The sequence below is a fragment of the Mchenga conophoros genome, linkage group LG4, assembly GCF_057382185.1.
Source record: "Mchenga conophoros isolate Kocher_MC1m ecotype Shallow Benthic linkage group LG4, M_conophoros_male_GT1.1, whole genome shotgun sequence".
Classification (NCBI taxonomy): domain Eukaryota; kingdom Metazoa; phylum Chordata; class Actinopteri; order Cichliformes; family Cichlidae; genus Mchenga; species Mchenga conophoros.
In genome coordinates, this window is record NC_140529.1 from 26462379 (window position 1) to 26478839 (window position 16461).

General features: G+C 41.3%; 1 protein-coding gene across 4 annotated transcripts in view; it reads left to right on the plus strand.

The window, feature by feature from the left end:
• cyth1a (cytohesin 1a) overlaps positions 1 to 16461 on the plus strand; it is a 41055-nt gene that overhangs the window by 17959 nt on the left and 6635 nt on the right. For 2 of the 4 annotated variants that reach the window (XM_085271297.1, XM_085271296.1), the window contains exons 2-9: positions 9511 to 9593; positions 11421 to 11485; positions 12741 to 12807; positions 12905 to 13023; positions 13956 to 14036; positions 14278 to 14390; positions 15482 to 15630; positions 15712 to 15824. In XM_085271297.1, the coding sequence (XP_085127423.1) occupies positions 9511 to 9593; positions 11421 to 11485; positions 12741 to 12807; positions 12905 to 13023; positions 13956 to 14036; positions 14278 to 14390; positions 15482 to 15630; positions 15712 to 15824 (790 nt within the window). Of the gene's footprint in view, positions 1 to 1645; positions 1891 to 9510; positions 9594 to 11420; positions 11486 to 12740; positions 12808 to 12904; positions 13024 to 13955; positions 14037 to 14277; positions 14391 to 15481; positions 15631 to 15711; positions 15825 to 16461 lie in introns of those variants that run through there. The other 2 variants (XM_085271298.1, XM_085271295.1) reach the window with 2 other exon arrangements.

Sequence of the window (16461 nt, forward strand, 5' to 3'; positions counted from 1 at the left end):
CACACAAACACAAAATGCTTTGCACTTTCACCTGTTGAGAGCTCTGGAAGACAACCAAGTTGGACTACATGAGAGGGGAAAAATCCACTGAAAAGTGAAACTAGTGCTCCTCCTTAAAGTGGCATTCCTTCTAATAAACGTCAGGGTGTCCTCTGATTGCAAAACAAACCCCAGATGCAGAGAAGTCCATGAGATGATGTTTCCTCAGATCAGTTGTCTGTGACCTAATTAAGCCCTTTCCTCATGTATTTATGGGCACAGTCACTATTTTCAAGTATATTAGTACAATATGGTGTGTATGTATTAAATTATTTCCCCATTAATGTCGAGAATGTTGATAAAGCAGCATATGCTTCAGGGTTAGACTTTTGTCAAGTTTCCATTGGCTTCACCACAGGACTTCAGTGACCAGTAGGTGACATCTGAAGCCCCTCAAATTTAGAATTTTATTTAAAATCAATACTGATGTTTTTAGGAATTTAATAATAATAATAATGAGATTGGCACTGATGGCACAAGCAGAAGAAAGGGATCTGTCAGTCTTATTGCTTTCTCAGATCACTTTACATTTGTATTGCATTATGTTTTATTGGAACATTCATTAGGAGAATAACACCTTTGACTCTCCAACATAGATCATTGTAATCCTGAGGCATGCTACAAGTGAATTTACTGTTGCTATTCCATTCTTGTCTAAGATGGGATTATGTGAAAAATGGGTGTAACTTCACCAGCACATGGATCCCATCCTGACAGCTATCAGAAGAAGCTCAGTCACTTCGAGGCTGCAGAGTGCACTCAGCACGGCAGAGGGCTCCAGGATGACTCATTCGTCTTTATACAGACACCAGACAAGCGCTCATGTCTGCTCTGTGCTGCAGACGTACCCGGGGCAAGTGTACACTCATACTGTAAAAACACACACAGTGAGGAGCAGTGCTGAGAACCATTCTCTTAAAAGATCATTAGACTCAGGATAATACTCATGGCCTAGACTTAACAATAAACACATACTCGCCTCCAGCACAGAGTCCGTTGTTAAAGTGGAGTTTGGAGGTGGTAATTTTGGCTGCATGACTGGTCAGGAGAATGAAGAACTGGCTTGAATTGCTTACTCACAACACCAGCTCATAGTAGAATATATCATCGCTGTCTCTGTGGGAGATGACGGCAGAGGAGGAACCAATCATCATGTAGTTATTTGGTAATTTAACTATTAATCATCATTACGAACATAAGAAAGGCTGGATTTTTTTTTTTTCTTTTTCAGTCTTATGGTTCTGGGCTTTTTAATTTCATTATTCCTGATACAAATAGGGCAAATTTCCACACTTAAAAAATCTGAAATGGAGGGGGGGGGGAGTAATTTGATTACTACCTGAAAAGTATTTCATCCTCTAACTAGGACTCAGCATGTTGAGTTATAAGCATGGGTTGAACGTATGCCTACAGGTGTGTATGCAGCATATTTTTGGGAGAAGGGGCAGCAGCTAAAGGAATGACCACCGGGTGGAGCCACCATGTTTGTCGTGGAGACAGGAAAGCATGTGGAGAGAGAGAGAGAGAGAGAAAGAGGGAGGGCGAGGAGGTGGTGAGCTAGTGAGTAAGGCTCCTTCCCAAATGGACTGTATCAGTGGCTGTGTGCCTTGAGCCGGCTGGCAGCTGATAGTTGTGCTGAGGAAATCAGGCAGTGTCTCTCTCCCTGTCAGGAGGAGCAGGACTCTTCCTTCTGTTACTTGACGTGTGGATGTTTTGAATCGCCAGAATTAAGCGGTAGAATCTGACAGGAGCCAGGGCTGGTGAGCCTGTTTGTGTACAACAAGGTGGAGTGAAGAAGTGGAGTTCTTCAGAAACCCAGAAAAGTAACACTTGGGAGATTTTCTTGTTCAGGTTAGCACCAAATCTTGATGATGCTTCTGTGTTTAGCTGATTAATTAATTGCAAGGCTGTTTTCTGTTGCTTGCTGTCATGTTGCTGTCATGTGGGACTTTGGTCACGTTTCATTGAGTCTGTGCCTGCAGTTGCCCTTTGACAGTTTTGAGGGTAAAATCAATGAAGCTGGAAAAAATGCATGCTTTATAAATAAACTGCTGGGAGATGATTCATATATATGAATATTTATGTGTTTTAAATCTCCTGGCTGGCCTGTTGTGTTGACTGTATACCAGAGCTGGAGCCCCAAAACTGGGTAACAGAGTGATGTCAGCAGTGGTGAGTTTGTTGGTATGAATGAAGCCCTTTTGATGACGGATGTATGTAGAAGTTGGACTTAAACACCACATCATCAGGGGTCTGTATGGCGCACATGGGATAGGTCCATTCAACAAAATTGACAAGGATCAAGCTGGTAAAAGTAAAGGCGATTCCTTATCATCAGCCCATGTGTTTGGGCCTTGTTAAGGAATGAAGCTACTTGTCGACACAAAGAGAGAGCTGTGATCATCCCACCTCTCTTCTCACAGTTTCTGTGTTCTTCTGCCATTTGCTGTCCCACGCTTCCCTGGCTAAACACAGGGCTTCTTCTCCTGTTGTCTCTCCTCTGCCAGTCCCCCTTCACATTTCATACCAACAGGTCAGAATGAATGGATTTGGGCCTTTTTCTTCTTATTAATCCATAACTGGTGGTCCTTTTCAGTCCGGTGTGTGGATTCTGTTTCTTTGTGTGCTCTAGAGGAGGAGGTCAGAGATGAATGATTTTTTTTCTCCTTTTGGTGACCACATTCAAAACAGCCTTAGCTTTGTTGCCTTTGATCTGCTTTGTTATAGAATGTCTATTCCTGTGTGTGTGTGTGTGTGTGTGTGTGTGTGTGTGTGTGTGTGTGTGTGTGCGCTTTTAGATATAAATGAGAGAGGGTACCCGTGGGATTTGCTAAAGTAATGAGATTCAGTCTGAGATATGTGGATGAGATAGTCACATTTTAAATCACTTTCTGTTTAAGCAGACCACAGCAAGAATCAGAAAGCTTAGAGTTATTTATTAGACTGAAAATCAGCACCATAATCGATTGTGTGTGTCCTGTGCTGAATTAATTAAACCTTATCAAGAAGTGGACTGCTTCTTTTGACCATTGTCTTATTGGTATTGGCTAGGGGTCAATTGATTGGAGCCTACGTGGCTCTTGAGGCCAGTGGCCAGGTTTTAAAGGGAGGAATGTCAGTGTAAATATAAGGTCAAATGTTGAACAGCAGCAACAGAAACCTGATGGAATGGGGGGAGAGGAGCAGGTAGATGTTGACTCGAGAAAACTGATGTTCTCAGTTCAAATGAGATCGGCTGGAATAAGAAGGGAGTGCAAAGCCTAGATAGGAGTTGGTCAGACCAGAAGGATGGTGCATGAAGGAGAAAACCTGCAGACACAAACAACAACAAAACCTTGTGCAAAGAATGATTGCTGCTGACAGTGTCATTTGTTTACCTCCATCACTGTGTGCACTTCATCAAAATAAAAACAGTGATCTGTGTGTCTTCGCATATTCCCTCACTCAGCAAATTGTAGGTGTAAATATATTCCTGACGTCTTCATCTGCTGCTGTAAAACACCAATACACATGTCTACTAAACTGTCATTTTACTATAAAGATCACTCAGCATTAGTTTCTTCCTTACATGCAATACGTACGTATGTCTAGTATCTGTGTTGCTGGAGCAGCCTGAGTAAGGAAATTACCTAGTTAATAATTTTTTTCTCTTGGTCCTTGTGTGCTTGGAGGAGCTCCCTAAATTGGGTCACATCAGCAGGGAGGGTGAGCTAAAAGATCTTACGAGCACTCGGAATTCTAATTTCCGTATTTTCCAAGGAGAGTTCTTCAGTGATCTGGGTGGAAATGAGACGTCTGCTTCTTTTGCCAGGATGGCAATCAGGATGAGTATTAGTGGCTTCTGCTGCCCTGGGAGAGTGATCTATAATTGGTATCTCTCTTGATGCCACCTCCCTGGTGCGCTCTGCTGACCCAGCCTTCACTAAAAAAAAATGCTTCACCCATCTAGGAAGTCTGCACTCTTAGATTAAAAAAGTAAGGGTGCACCGAGACAAGGTATTATTCTTATACCTGATTTAGGGCTCAAATGAAGCTTTGGGGAAACTAAAAAAAAAACTTCTTAAGCACTTTACCTAAAGTACAGAATGTATTTGACAAGAAGTGGGATGTACCAGTTCAGGAGTAAGTGCCATGATTATTCTTGCAGAGTGCATTGAGTGTTTCAAGTCATGCATTTGGGTTGAACTGCACCCAGGAGTAATGAGGGCCAGGCCACTGCAGGACAGAGCTCTGATTGTAATATGCCAGATTTAGCAAAAGAGCACTTATGTCAGTACCATTAACCAATTGCTTCACACTGTCATCTTTTTCAGCAAGGTATATAAATGGAAAGCATTATCTTTGGTTTAAAATAAAATAAATTTAGTACTTTGTAATACTGACCTCTGAATAGAGGTGAACACACTTTGGGAGTGACAGTTTCGTAATGATGTGCTGGAAATGACAGTCAGATGGTGTTAGTGCTGTAAAATGAAACAAAAAGCAAGTTGCAAGAGTGCTGATCATTAGTTTATATGTGGGTGTGCAAGTCCATGTTACTTGTCCCTGGTCTCTCTGCATGACGGCACTATGTGCAAACACGCCCCCATGTGCGTTTGCATGTAATTCCCCTAGATGACTTATTTTTCACGCATTGCAATTCCGAAAGCAGTGAGATGTGGGCGTCATGTGTTTTACTTGTGAAACAGTCTGTGGAGCCTGTGGTCATCACAGGTTCGACCCTGCCCTTTTTGCATGTGAGAGAGTAAGAATTCAGACAGATGAGGAGGCGTGGTGTGCGTGGAAGGAAATGCCTAATTTATCCCTTTTCTATAATATTGTAATGCCAACAATAAAATATGGATAGTAGGTGGTTATCACAAAGTATCTTTTAATAAGACCATTTATTTTCATTGTTCCAAAAACAAATAGTCCCTTCATTCTTCCTCTACCCTCTCTGACTCTCTTTTTAACGTCCTGCCTATTTCTGATGACAGCCACATTTCATCGGCTGTGTCAGTGCAGAGGTTTGCTGAATGCGAGCCAAGCAGTGCTCCAAGCATTTTCTTACGTTGATGAACTCCCTCTTCATCTGCTGGTTTCTGGGAAATTACACCCACTTGGTGCCCACCTCTGAAGCAAGCATGTTTAGGGCCTTTCCCTGCTGTGCTGTGGTTATGGTTATTTTGGGTGGAGCAAGGAAAGCATCGATGGTTTCAACCACGTTGCTCCGTGATTATGCGGATTCAGATGACATGTCGGGATGCAGTGTACGTTTTGATTGCAGGATCTGGGTGCCATCGTGCATCTGTCATATGGATTTTGCACAAACTATTTTTATGTGCTCTCAAAAGAGGAAAGTGTATAAACAGTTTCCTTCCTTAAAATTATTAGTTTGCTAATTTTTTCAGTTTTCTCCTTGGAGTGAAATTACAGTCCTGTATGCAGCTCTTCTCTAATGTCAGTCCTCCTCTAAGGCCTGGAGCAATGTGGCTGTTTCATATTGGGACCTGCTGTCCTGTGCTGTGTCCTGTTCATTTTTTTTAGGGTCTGCCAGGCCCCCTACTTGACATCGTGTTTCTAGAAAGACAATTGAATTTTCGTCTTTGAGATCATCCTCCCTGTTGTTATTTTTTTAGGCTGTTGAACACAAGCCCCTGCTCTGGATTTCATCATTGTGACACTAACTCATCCAGGCAATCAGGAGATAAGGTCATTAAATGCAAGGAGGGCCATATATTCTCAGACCTATCACCACTTTGTTTGTGTGTTAGGTGGTGCCTTCTTGTGCATCTGCGAGGAGGAATTGTGACCAGATTTTTAAAAAAATGCACATATATATTTGGGTTTGTCTTTGCTCAGTATCATCCTGTCAGCTCCCGCTTATAAACAAAATTTATTCAGACCCCACTGTGACTTTAAATAGCAGAATGCTCGGTATGTATATGTCCGGTATGCCAGAATTACTTAAGGTGTCGAGGTTTGATGTGTGAAAGGTCAGCTTCATGTGGACTCCCATTTTCCCCCAGCTGTCTGAAAGCAAAACAGGAAGACAGCATGGCATTGTTTTGGTGCTCCTTCAGTCTGCTCTAAAGCAGTCCCTGTTTTTTAACTTTCATCGTCTATCATCCCTGTGTTAAATATTATCAGAAATTCTGGGAAATGCCATAGTTATTTACCCCAATGTCTTTAGGTTTACTCGCTTCTTTTATTAAAATAAGCATCCTCAGTTATACAGATTTCTTTCTGCTGGTTATATATTTAAAGTTGGATTTTTTTTTTTCTTCTTTTTTTGCTTTTTGTATGTTTGTGTCTCGTCATTTATGAGTGACATGCTTAGGATAATTTCTGAATGTCAGTTGTATCCTTCGATTGCTTGCTTCTCTTTTTTTTTTTTTTTTTTTTTAATATAAAACCATCATCATTCCACTAACACTTTTACATGTGGTTAGAGCTGGGCGATAGAACGATAACGATATGTATCGCGATATAACTTTTACTCGATAGAGAAATTAAGCTATCGCGATAGACCTCGCCGCTCTTGTCCTCAAAAAAAAAAAAAAAAAAAAAAAAAAGGTCAGCCAATCCAAATTAAGTAGCGCAGAGCCCAACCAATCACAGCCGCAGCGTCACGTCGCGTGACTTGTTAGGTACAGCACAAGTGCCAAGCCGCACGTGTTTGTTTGGGAAGCAGCCAGCGGGTAATGGAGCCAGCGCATAATGGAGGACATGAGTGTGCCGACTAGAAAAATCAACCGAGCGTGACCGAAGAGAAAACAGATGATGGTTCCAATGCCGGAGAGATTGTCGAACGGAAGAGCCATAGAAGTTCCGTAGTGGGAAGGTATTTCGGCTATTTCAAGTCTGACAAAAAACAGAGTAGCGTGCACTGTAAATTGTGCCGAAAGCAAGTCTGGAAATACAATAAACTGGTGCATGCGTCACACTGTGCGCCACGTTATTGTTTCGGTGAAATGAATTTCTACAATACTGTTACTGTTAATTCTACTCTGCAGTGTTTAAATGCTTACAAATACACACAGTTACTGTCCCTCCACACATACGACTCGGTTCTGCTTCTATGCCCCAGCTTTGTTTACTTTTTCCCCACCAAGGCTTCTAGACTTCTGATTGGCCAACATTTCTGCACGGTTAGGAATCTAGCGCCACCTGCTGCTTTGGCATGTTCATAGCAGCATTTTCCTTCATTTCTGCCTTTATGTGTGGACGGGATTATTTTTTAAAACGAAAACGGAAAATCTCAGTTTAGCCTCAGTCTCTGACTGGAAGCGCTAATTCGTCATTCGGCTTTTGTCAGACTAAAGTAACTGTTAAAACTGTTTGAAAAGCTCAGCTATACAACAAGGAGAGATTGAGAATTTCCTTTTAGTTCTCAGTTTATTTGATATTGACAAAAGTTAGTCAGTTTTGTCTGTTCTTCTGTAAAACAAACTAAGATTTATTTTTAGAATTAATATTTTGTTTCTAAGTGGAATTGACAATTTAGTCTGTTTTGTTTGTTCTATTTTGAAACTTAAACGCTTTAGCGGCTGCCTTTTGTGTAGTTTGCAATATTTGCCTTTATTTATCTGAAAAAGTCTCATGTTCCTTAAGTACATCTACCCTGTTGAACTTATTATGGGAAATAAATATTTAAATAAAAACAAGCTGCTGATTATTTCACATTTTACTTATGAGCAACGGCACATTTAAATCTTACAAATATAGTTATTTGGCTTATATCATGATAGATATCGTTATCGCCTGAAATGAAAAAAACATATCGTGATATGAAAAAATCTCATATCGCCCAGCTCTACATGTGGTACACTGTGTGTTACCCAGTCTCATTGAATCAAGAATTTTACCTCTACAGTTATGTTGAGTCCTCTGTCCTCAGCTTTCGTCTCTTTATATCTGTTACTTTGTTAACTGCTGAAGACTCACTGAGATCCATAGAGTCATCCAACCTTTGACCCCCTTTAACCTTTAAACTCTGCTGAGGAAATGAAACGAGGAGGTTACAGAACAGATCTTGTGCTGAGCCACTGCAGGAACTGGAGAAATGGCCTCGCATGCCAAATAATGTATCTTCTGTCTTTTTAATGCAAGTATTTAAAGGCAGCTGATTATCAAGCAACACTTTACAGCAGAGCAGACAGTTTTGGGCACACACCTTTTTCTTGGAAAAAATTTTAATTATGAGAGAAGCCACTGAAACAATTTGAATAGCAACGTCAACATCAATGTCTTATTTGTTTTATATTGAAATGTCATTATGTGTTGTTTCCCATCGGGAATCCACCTTACGAACAATGCAGATTAATGACATTTACTACTACTACTACACTTTGTGACTACTTCCCTTACTCCATACCATTAGTTTTTGTTATTTTACATGGTATAGCATACATTTTGTTTATCAAGTAAACCAGTTAATCAATACTTGTTTTTAGAAATTGACTATGTTAAATATATAAATTACACAAACACACAAGATGCAGCTAAGTCATTATTAGCATATTTTTAAAGTTATGCTTGGTCTTAATAGGGCTGCTGACAGAATAGCCTGATTGCTTTATTAAGAAACTGTCACTGTTTTTTAAAGAGAAAATGTAAACTTTCTTGTTCAAATGTAAAGCAAATGAAACGCACTGTTTGGAGTGCTGCTGTGCTTACAGTGCTCTGTGTCCACGCATCTAGTTTTCGCTCAAGTGGACAAGCAGGCACGTTGTCCATCAAACAGGCTAATAATAACTAAGGTGTGAGTGACAGGAGGACTGTCAGCACTTTGATACCTGTCACATTTGTGCTTCTTATGCACTGATGCTCAGTGCTGATTGGCTGACCAGACATTTTTTTAAAAAATATTGTAGTTCCACAATAGCTGATTTCCTGTTTGATCCGCATGTGACCGCTGCTGATTAGGTCACTCTGTTGGTGTAGGCGTTTTGAACTCTTTAGTGTTTGTAATGCAAAGGCTTATTTGAGCCATCACTAACACTTTAACAAAGAAGGACTTTCACTGTATTGTCTTACGACTTACGGTAGCCCCTGCAGTTGAAAATGTCTTCTCATAAATCACCGCTGGTTTTCATTGTTCCTCGTACCATCTTCCACATTCCTTGCTATGTGTGTAATCACTTTTTGGAATGTTGAAGAAATGCTTCAGGGACATTTATTTATAGAAAATGGCAGGGATTGTGCTACATAGTGGACGTGCACATGGTCATCTATGCATGCTGACAACTTGCCATTATTGTATTGTTTCTTTTCCTTGTGGAGGACTGATGCACATTCAGGGCACTTGTATTGTGTCTGTGCAGGCACGTCTGCATGGTATGCCTCTGTCTGCGTACAGCCTTATGTACACACTTGGATCATGACTTTGCTGTTACTTTAACCCTAGTGGATCATTACCAGCCCTCACACACTGGGACAGTATTTCACTGGTTATTCTAACCCTTCATCTTCTTTCTCTTGTGTCTCTAGTGCCGGACGACCTCACTCCAGAGGAGCAGCAGGAGCTGGAGAATATCCGCCGGCGTAAGCAAGAACTGCTGGAGGACATTCAGGTAATCCTAGAGGAGGATATGTAGGCAGCGTCAAAAGAGACTCTTTTAATGTTAGTAAGGAAATTGGATGTCGTTTTTATTGTTCATTTATTGAAAGTGTTAACATTTTAACATTTTCTTTTATCTGCCAGTTTAGTGTTTTATCTTTCAAGGATAGAAACTCCTTCAGCAGCATTCTTAACTCATGCTTGAAAACCTTGGTATTCAAACAGAGAGATTTGCGTTCACTCTGGGGAAATCAGGTGACAAGGAAGGCAAAAAACATCAACCATCCTGACCATGTGCTGTCATCTGAGTTCAGGAAGTTGTTTTCTGCTCGTCACTACCTTATACCCCGAGTGTAGAACAAATGGATCCTTCATTCCCTCAGTTATTAGATCATCAAACCTGAACAGGGTTTATTTTAGTTTCATTATTTTCTGGCGTTGTTCGTTTTTAGACTTGTCCTTTTTATTCTTTTTATTTATTTATTTTTATCCTGATTGTTTGTTGATCTGTGCTAACAGTGCAACAGTGTTTGTGACCACAGCTTAAAGACTGTATGTTGTATGACTAGGTTGAGTGGGTAAGCTTCCCTTCTTGGGGATAAATAAAGTTATCTTAATCTCAATCTGACAAAAACGGCTCCACACACAGATAAAAGGTGATTATGTTCTTATGACTGCACGTTTGCAGGAAGCTAGTAGCATATCCCTCCTGATTTACAAGCAGAGCCAGGATTCAAAGCAGCTCTGCTGAATTTCCATAAAGTGGTTTATTTGATTCCTGTCCATGGCCCACGATGATGTTTGTTGGCTTCAAACTTGAGACCAGGGCATAGCTCGTGAATCTAGCTCTATCTGTAGGTCAGTCCTCTCACTCAGTAAGCAGCGATAATAAGCAAATAGCTCGCAACAAAGGTGAGAGACTGTCATGCCCTGAAATGAATTATGATGGTGTCCTGAATTCCCAGTGGGCAAATTGGCTTCTGCTGACCCCAGTGGATGTTTGAGGTGTGATCTGTCACCCTTTCTTTTATGAGCTTAGGCCACCATCACTGCCCTTCCCCCTCTATGGCTGCCGGCGCTGCCTCTATCCTGTCCTCGTCTCTTTCTCGGTGCTCTGCACACTGACCCCTCTCCTCCTCACTGGCTCCCACACTCTCCTCTGCTGGCCCCGCATGTGAAGGCCTCAGCACCACACCCACTCTACTTTCTGTATGAGCACAGCCTTTGTTTGTGCAGATAAGCATCTGAGGAATGCGTTGTGATTGCGCAGGCCTTGAATGGACAGATGTTGTCTTTGTGGTTTCACAGTTGGTAAGTTGGCATTGTGTACAAGAAATATTGCATTGTCACGCATGGTAAAGGAAGAGGCTTGATGATTACTGTTAGTAGGCAAACGAGATCTATATTTGACTTCTCTTATGCTACTGTCTGTTCTCCCATGCTTTGATCAAGCTGATCTCATCCTCTGCATCCTCTGCCTTTACTGTGCCAGTCTGGCACCAGCAGGTCTGGCAACTAAATCTGCCTCTGAGACCATTAATCGGTAAAATACCACACAAAATATAATCCTTTTCCACAGTGTTGCATGTGCAGCATTATCTGAAGAGGCCAAAAAGTGACTTTTCTCTCTTTGTTAAACTGTTTGCTCTGATGTGAGTATTTATGCAACAAAAGGCCACCTGACTTACAGACAGGGGGGGGTTGTAAATACAAATGCTTTGCATGTTATTTGCATCGGTTATCCCTTTCCACGCCTCTTCGAGGGAAGTTGATGGACATATGTCTAACCTGTTCCTGACTCCCAACAAGGCTAATATATATATATATTTTTCCTTTGCAGCGGCTGAAGAATGAGATAGCAGAAGTTACTAGTGAAATTGAGAACCTGGGTTCCACTGAGGAGAGGTAAGAGAACTGGAGTGACTTTCCTCCCCTGCAAACACATTTCTTTCTCTGTTGTGTCTAAGTTGCTTGCTTTCTATTAACTTAGCAAATGAAGCTGTCAATTATTCATGTTTGATGGCTAAGTTGGGCCTCCCATCTCACCAAATTGGCTATGCTTTTAAAGCCGTTTAAATGTTTCATCAGGCACACCCTCATGATGGGAGGCCTCATTGAATAATGCAGTGGGTGTTCGGGCAGAAGCAGACAATAGGTGGTCTCAGGGGAGGGAGTGCTTGGGTTTGGTCTACTCTAGTGGATAGGGATTCCATCAGCTGCTGGAAATCTCTGAAACGCTCTCAGTGGTACCTAAAACCCCATTAGGGGTGCTTATGATCAGATATTTCTGTGATCCATTGATTGGAGATGGTACATAGTAGTTAGTGTGTGTTATTGCTCTTCACATGAGTGCTGGACTTTTGCTGACAAAAGCCAAAGGAATGCTAGTGTGACTGAATCGGTGGGGAGAGATGGAAATGTAACCATGGTGACTGCGGACTCTAGGATTGCACTTTGACCCTGAAATTACTCAAAGCCTGAGAAACCACACATTCCCATATCCATGCTAACCTTTAACAACTGTGTCTGACCAACACCTTGTCATCACAGTTGAGACGGAGTATGGGAAAGCTCCTGACAGACCTTTTTAAAAAGAGACAGACACTGAGATAGGTGAATTGAGCAGTAAATTGAGTGTGTTTCAGTTTATCTAAAACTCTGAGCTTCAAATTCTTGTCACTGCTTCATATATACTAGATCTGAAAAATACTGCTTTAGTTGATTATTATTTATTGATCAAGCATTTTTCACCATCTTCTAATATAGGTGATAGAGCCTGACAGATACCGATATTAACTGATGTATAAATTCAATATATGTATTTTATTCTTTCAAACATACAAAACGTAGAGATTTCCTTAACATTTGATATGTGCAGCTCTGGGTCCTTATTAACATATTACAATGCAATTTAAATCTAATTTATTTTGTAGTCATGATTTACTCATTTAAGCTCTGCCTGATTCTCCTCAGATCAGTTGATTGTTGTTTTTGCATACAAGACTGTTGATTGATCAGTAAATAATTACCAAATAACTGATAATGAAGTAATATCTGTTATGTCCATCATTGTCATTGTGTCACCAGGTTATCATAGTATAACTATTCTGCATTATGTTCATGTTAGTATAAATAACAACACAAACTCTCTCTTTTAAAGGAAAAATATGCAGAGGAATAAACAGGTGGCCATGGGCCGTAAGAAGTTTAACATGGACCCCAAAAAGGTAGGTAAAAAAGATACCGTGGCTCAATTAGAAATATGATTTGTTTGTTGTGGTTTTCGTAATCAGGATATAACCTGGGGTTCACTTTCTTTCTCAGGGGATCCAGTTTCTGATTGAGAATGACTTACTGAAGAATACCAGCGACGACATTGCTCAGTTCCTCTACAAAGGAGAGGGCCTCAACAAAACAGCCATCGGAGATTATCTCGGAGAGAGGTCAGAAAGAAGATTTTATCCACTCTCTCTCTAACTGTCTTCCATTCATGCTGGCCCATTAGTCAGCAACCATACACGTGGTTGATAAAAGTATCAAATAGAGAACACATAGTTTCCTTATTGCTGTATTTCCTCTTGGTCAAGCTCACGCCCATCCTTTCCCAAACACAGGTTATTGGTTCCACATTTAGACCTTCCTCTCAAGACAATGATCGTTACTCTAAAGCCAACATCTGTGCTTGATTATCTTACTCACAAGTAACTTGGTCAATAGACTCACAATTTTGGAATGTGTGTGTTTGAAAGCAATTAAAGATTTCACTCGAGTGAAGAGATCATCCGTGTTAGAGTGAACACATAATACAGGAAATATTGATGGGCTTAATGTACGGTATGCACTGCTCGGGGACTGTAGGGATGGCAGTGTTACAGGCAGGGTGTGGTCTGTAAGGCCATAGCGGGGACTGGAGTGCTGTTGACGTATGCTTTTTGGTTGTTATCAAGCTATCTGGTTCTGTAAGGAGGGGCTGTGGCAGCATGCTAGTCTTAAGACACGATTGGTCATTTGTCCACTTGAGATGGTGTTGAGTGGATATGACTCTGAGCTCTTTAAAGCCTTGCTGTGATCCCAGGGGGCAGATTGTTTTCTGTGAAGGGCATAAAGGTCGGGGATGATGTCATGCTCTAGTTTAGATAAGTGAAGAGGGCTGGGAAGTGTGTGTGGTCCGTTATGTGGGGTTTGCTGGGAGCATCCATTGTATCGTCACAACCTCTTGCTTATCAGATTAACCCCCCCCCCCCCCCCCCCCCCCCATTTAATGCTAAATTTTATCAAACGCATACTACCATTTTATTATTTTAAGACTTATTAGCAGAATATAATATGGACATTTTCACTGACAGGACAATTTACCCTTTTTTATCTACCTTAGAGATGATTTCAATATCAAAGTACTCCAAGCCTTTGTGGAGCTTCATGAGTTCACAGACCTCAACCTGGTTCAGGCGTTAAGGTAAGATATCCTCCTAACATCTGTTAGCCACCCGGCTGACTCCTCATACTGTTGCTTCCTTGCAGGTTTATGTAAATCACCTGCACTAACATCAGTTTTCACGAACAGCCTCATTTGCAGTTTGTAAGGATGCAGCTGCCAGTTTCAGTCTCGAGGAGGAAAAGAAAAGGAAATAAATAAATAAATTCTTTGACACTTGAAGGAAGTCTGTTGCTCACTGCAGAGTTGTGTCCCTTGACAGACAGTTCCTATGGAGCTTTCGGTTGCCGGGAGAAGCCCAGAAGATCGACCGCATGATGGAAACCTTTGCTCAGCGCTACTGCCATTGCAACCCTGGTGTTTTCCAGTCTACAGGTATAGCCGTCGTGTCTTCTAGCCCAGCTTTTAGTGCTGTCATAAAAACAGAAATAACCATAAATGTTAGAGCAGTGAAACAGAACAAAATGACTTCACTTCATACTTTCTCCTAATAAAATATCTTAATACAGATTTAGATGTTAAACTTGGCCTGTTGAATAGATCATTATCTGCCAACGGAGTTGGTGAATGTAAATTTCCTCAAATGTCTTCTGTGTTACCCTGATTAAATGGACTGGCTCTTATGTAGTACCTTTCTACTCTTCTTGAACACTCAAAGCACTTTATGCAATGTGTCTCATTCATTCATACTTTCACTTATTTCTGCATATAAGGGCTTTCTATTTAACATTCACAGTATGATAAACAGGAGCAATTTGAGGTTCAGCATCATGCACAAGGATGCTTTGACGTGTGGACTAGAGCAGCCTGGGATCCAACCATCCATCTTTCAATAAGTAGACGATTTGCACTACTCCTGAGCCACAGCAACCCCAATTAATCAGTAGTATCTCTTTAAACTCATACCTTTTCATGTTGAGCTGCAATCCAGTGACAGGTCAATGGAAGTCATGTAAAAGCTGGATCATTTAGCAGACACAAAGTCTGTTGTGGTGAACTGTGTCAGGAAGTGTCTGGCTTTTGGGAAATAATGACACTAGCAGACAGACAACTCCATCCAGTATGGATGCTGGTGGATGTAAATAATGCACGGGACTTCCTTAACAGGTTTTTATAAAGTGCTGCTGTTTCAGCCATGTGCTTCGCCTCAATGTCTTTTAGCTTATGCATGTATACACACTCATACATTAGACAGCACATGCATACTTGGTTGCCCACATGCAGTCCTCCTCTCCTGCCCACTCTGCGCCCTAATGAAGCTACATCTGCCTTTTTCCTCCCAGTTTGACTGCAGTCCCCTAAGTGCAGTCCTTTCAGCTCGACTAATTTACATTCATATTTAAACGCAACATTAAACACCCACACCATTTTTATGGTAAACGGCAACCTTTCACTGCCTTTCGAACCTCACCCCCTCTCATAGTGCGATCCCACTTTTGTTTTGTTTGGGTTTTTTTTTCTTACAGACACATGCTACATTCTGTCATTCGCCATCATCATGCTAAACACCAGCCTCCACAATCCAAATGTAAAGGACAAGCCGACCGTGGAACGGTTTATCTCCATGAACAGAGGCATAAACGATGGAGGTGACTTGCCTGAAGATCTGCTCAGGGTGGGTAGCCCTTCCCAAACTTTGTTCCCTGAAATCACCCTTCTTTCCTTAATCTCACACATTCTTTACTCTTTGTTTTAGAATTTGTATGAGAGCATCAAGAACGAGCCTTTCAAAATACCAGAAGACGACGGCAATGACCTCACACACACTTTCTTCAACCCGGACAGAGAGGGCTGGCTGCTAAAACTGGGTGAGTGTGTACACAGCTACACGAGAACATAGAGAGGCTATTTTCACCCTCATGACTGCTCCCATAGATGACTTTGTTGTGTCATTAAAGCTGCACATATTTTTGCATAACCCGATAACCAGTGTCTCCCCCCGAGGTAAATCGCCTCTGAGTGCGTGCGTGTGGGTGTGTGTTAAAGGTTACTGTGAACACACGCGAATGGCTAGAGACACGTCTCCCCGCTTTAATGTATTATAAATGTGGTCTTGAGATCAGACCACCACATGTGGAGATCTTTGAATTATTTACGATGATGCATATGGACACGCCTGACATGCACACAAATACTGCGTTTCAAAACTTGTAAATCAAGTCAACACACACACACACACACACACACACACACACACACACACACAAAACACACTCTGAAGTTCAGACATTTTCAGGAAGCTGTTCTCATTTTCTGTGCATTTTATAACTGAATTTGATATTTGAGATGTGTAGATTGGGACAATCTGAAAATGTTAGTGACATTTCTATGGCCTTTTTGTCCCTCATGTGTAAATCAACTGTATAGTTTGACATAAGCAAAGGCATAACCTGTATCATTAGAAATGTTTACAGGATGGTAACGAACCTTTCAGTGGTCACATTCA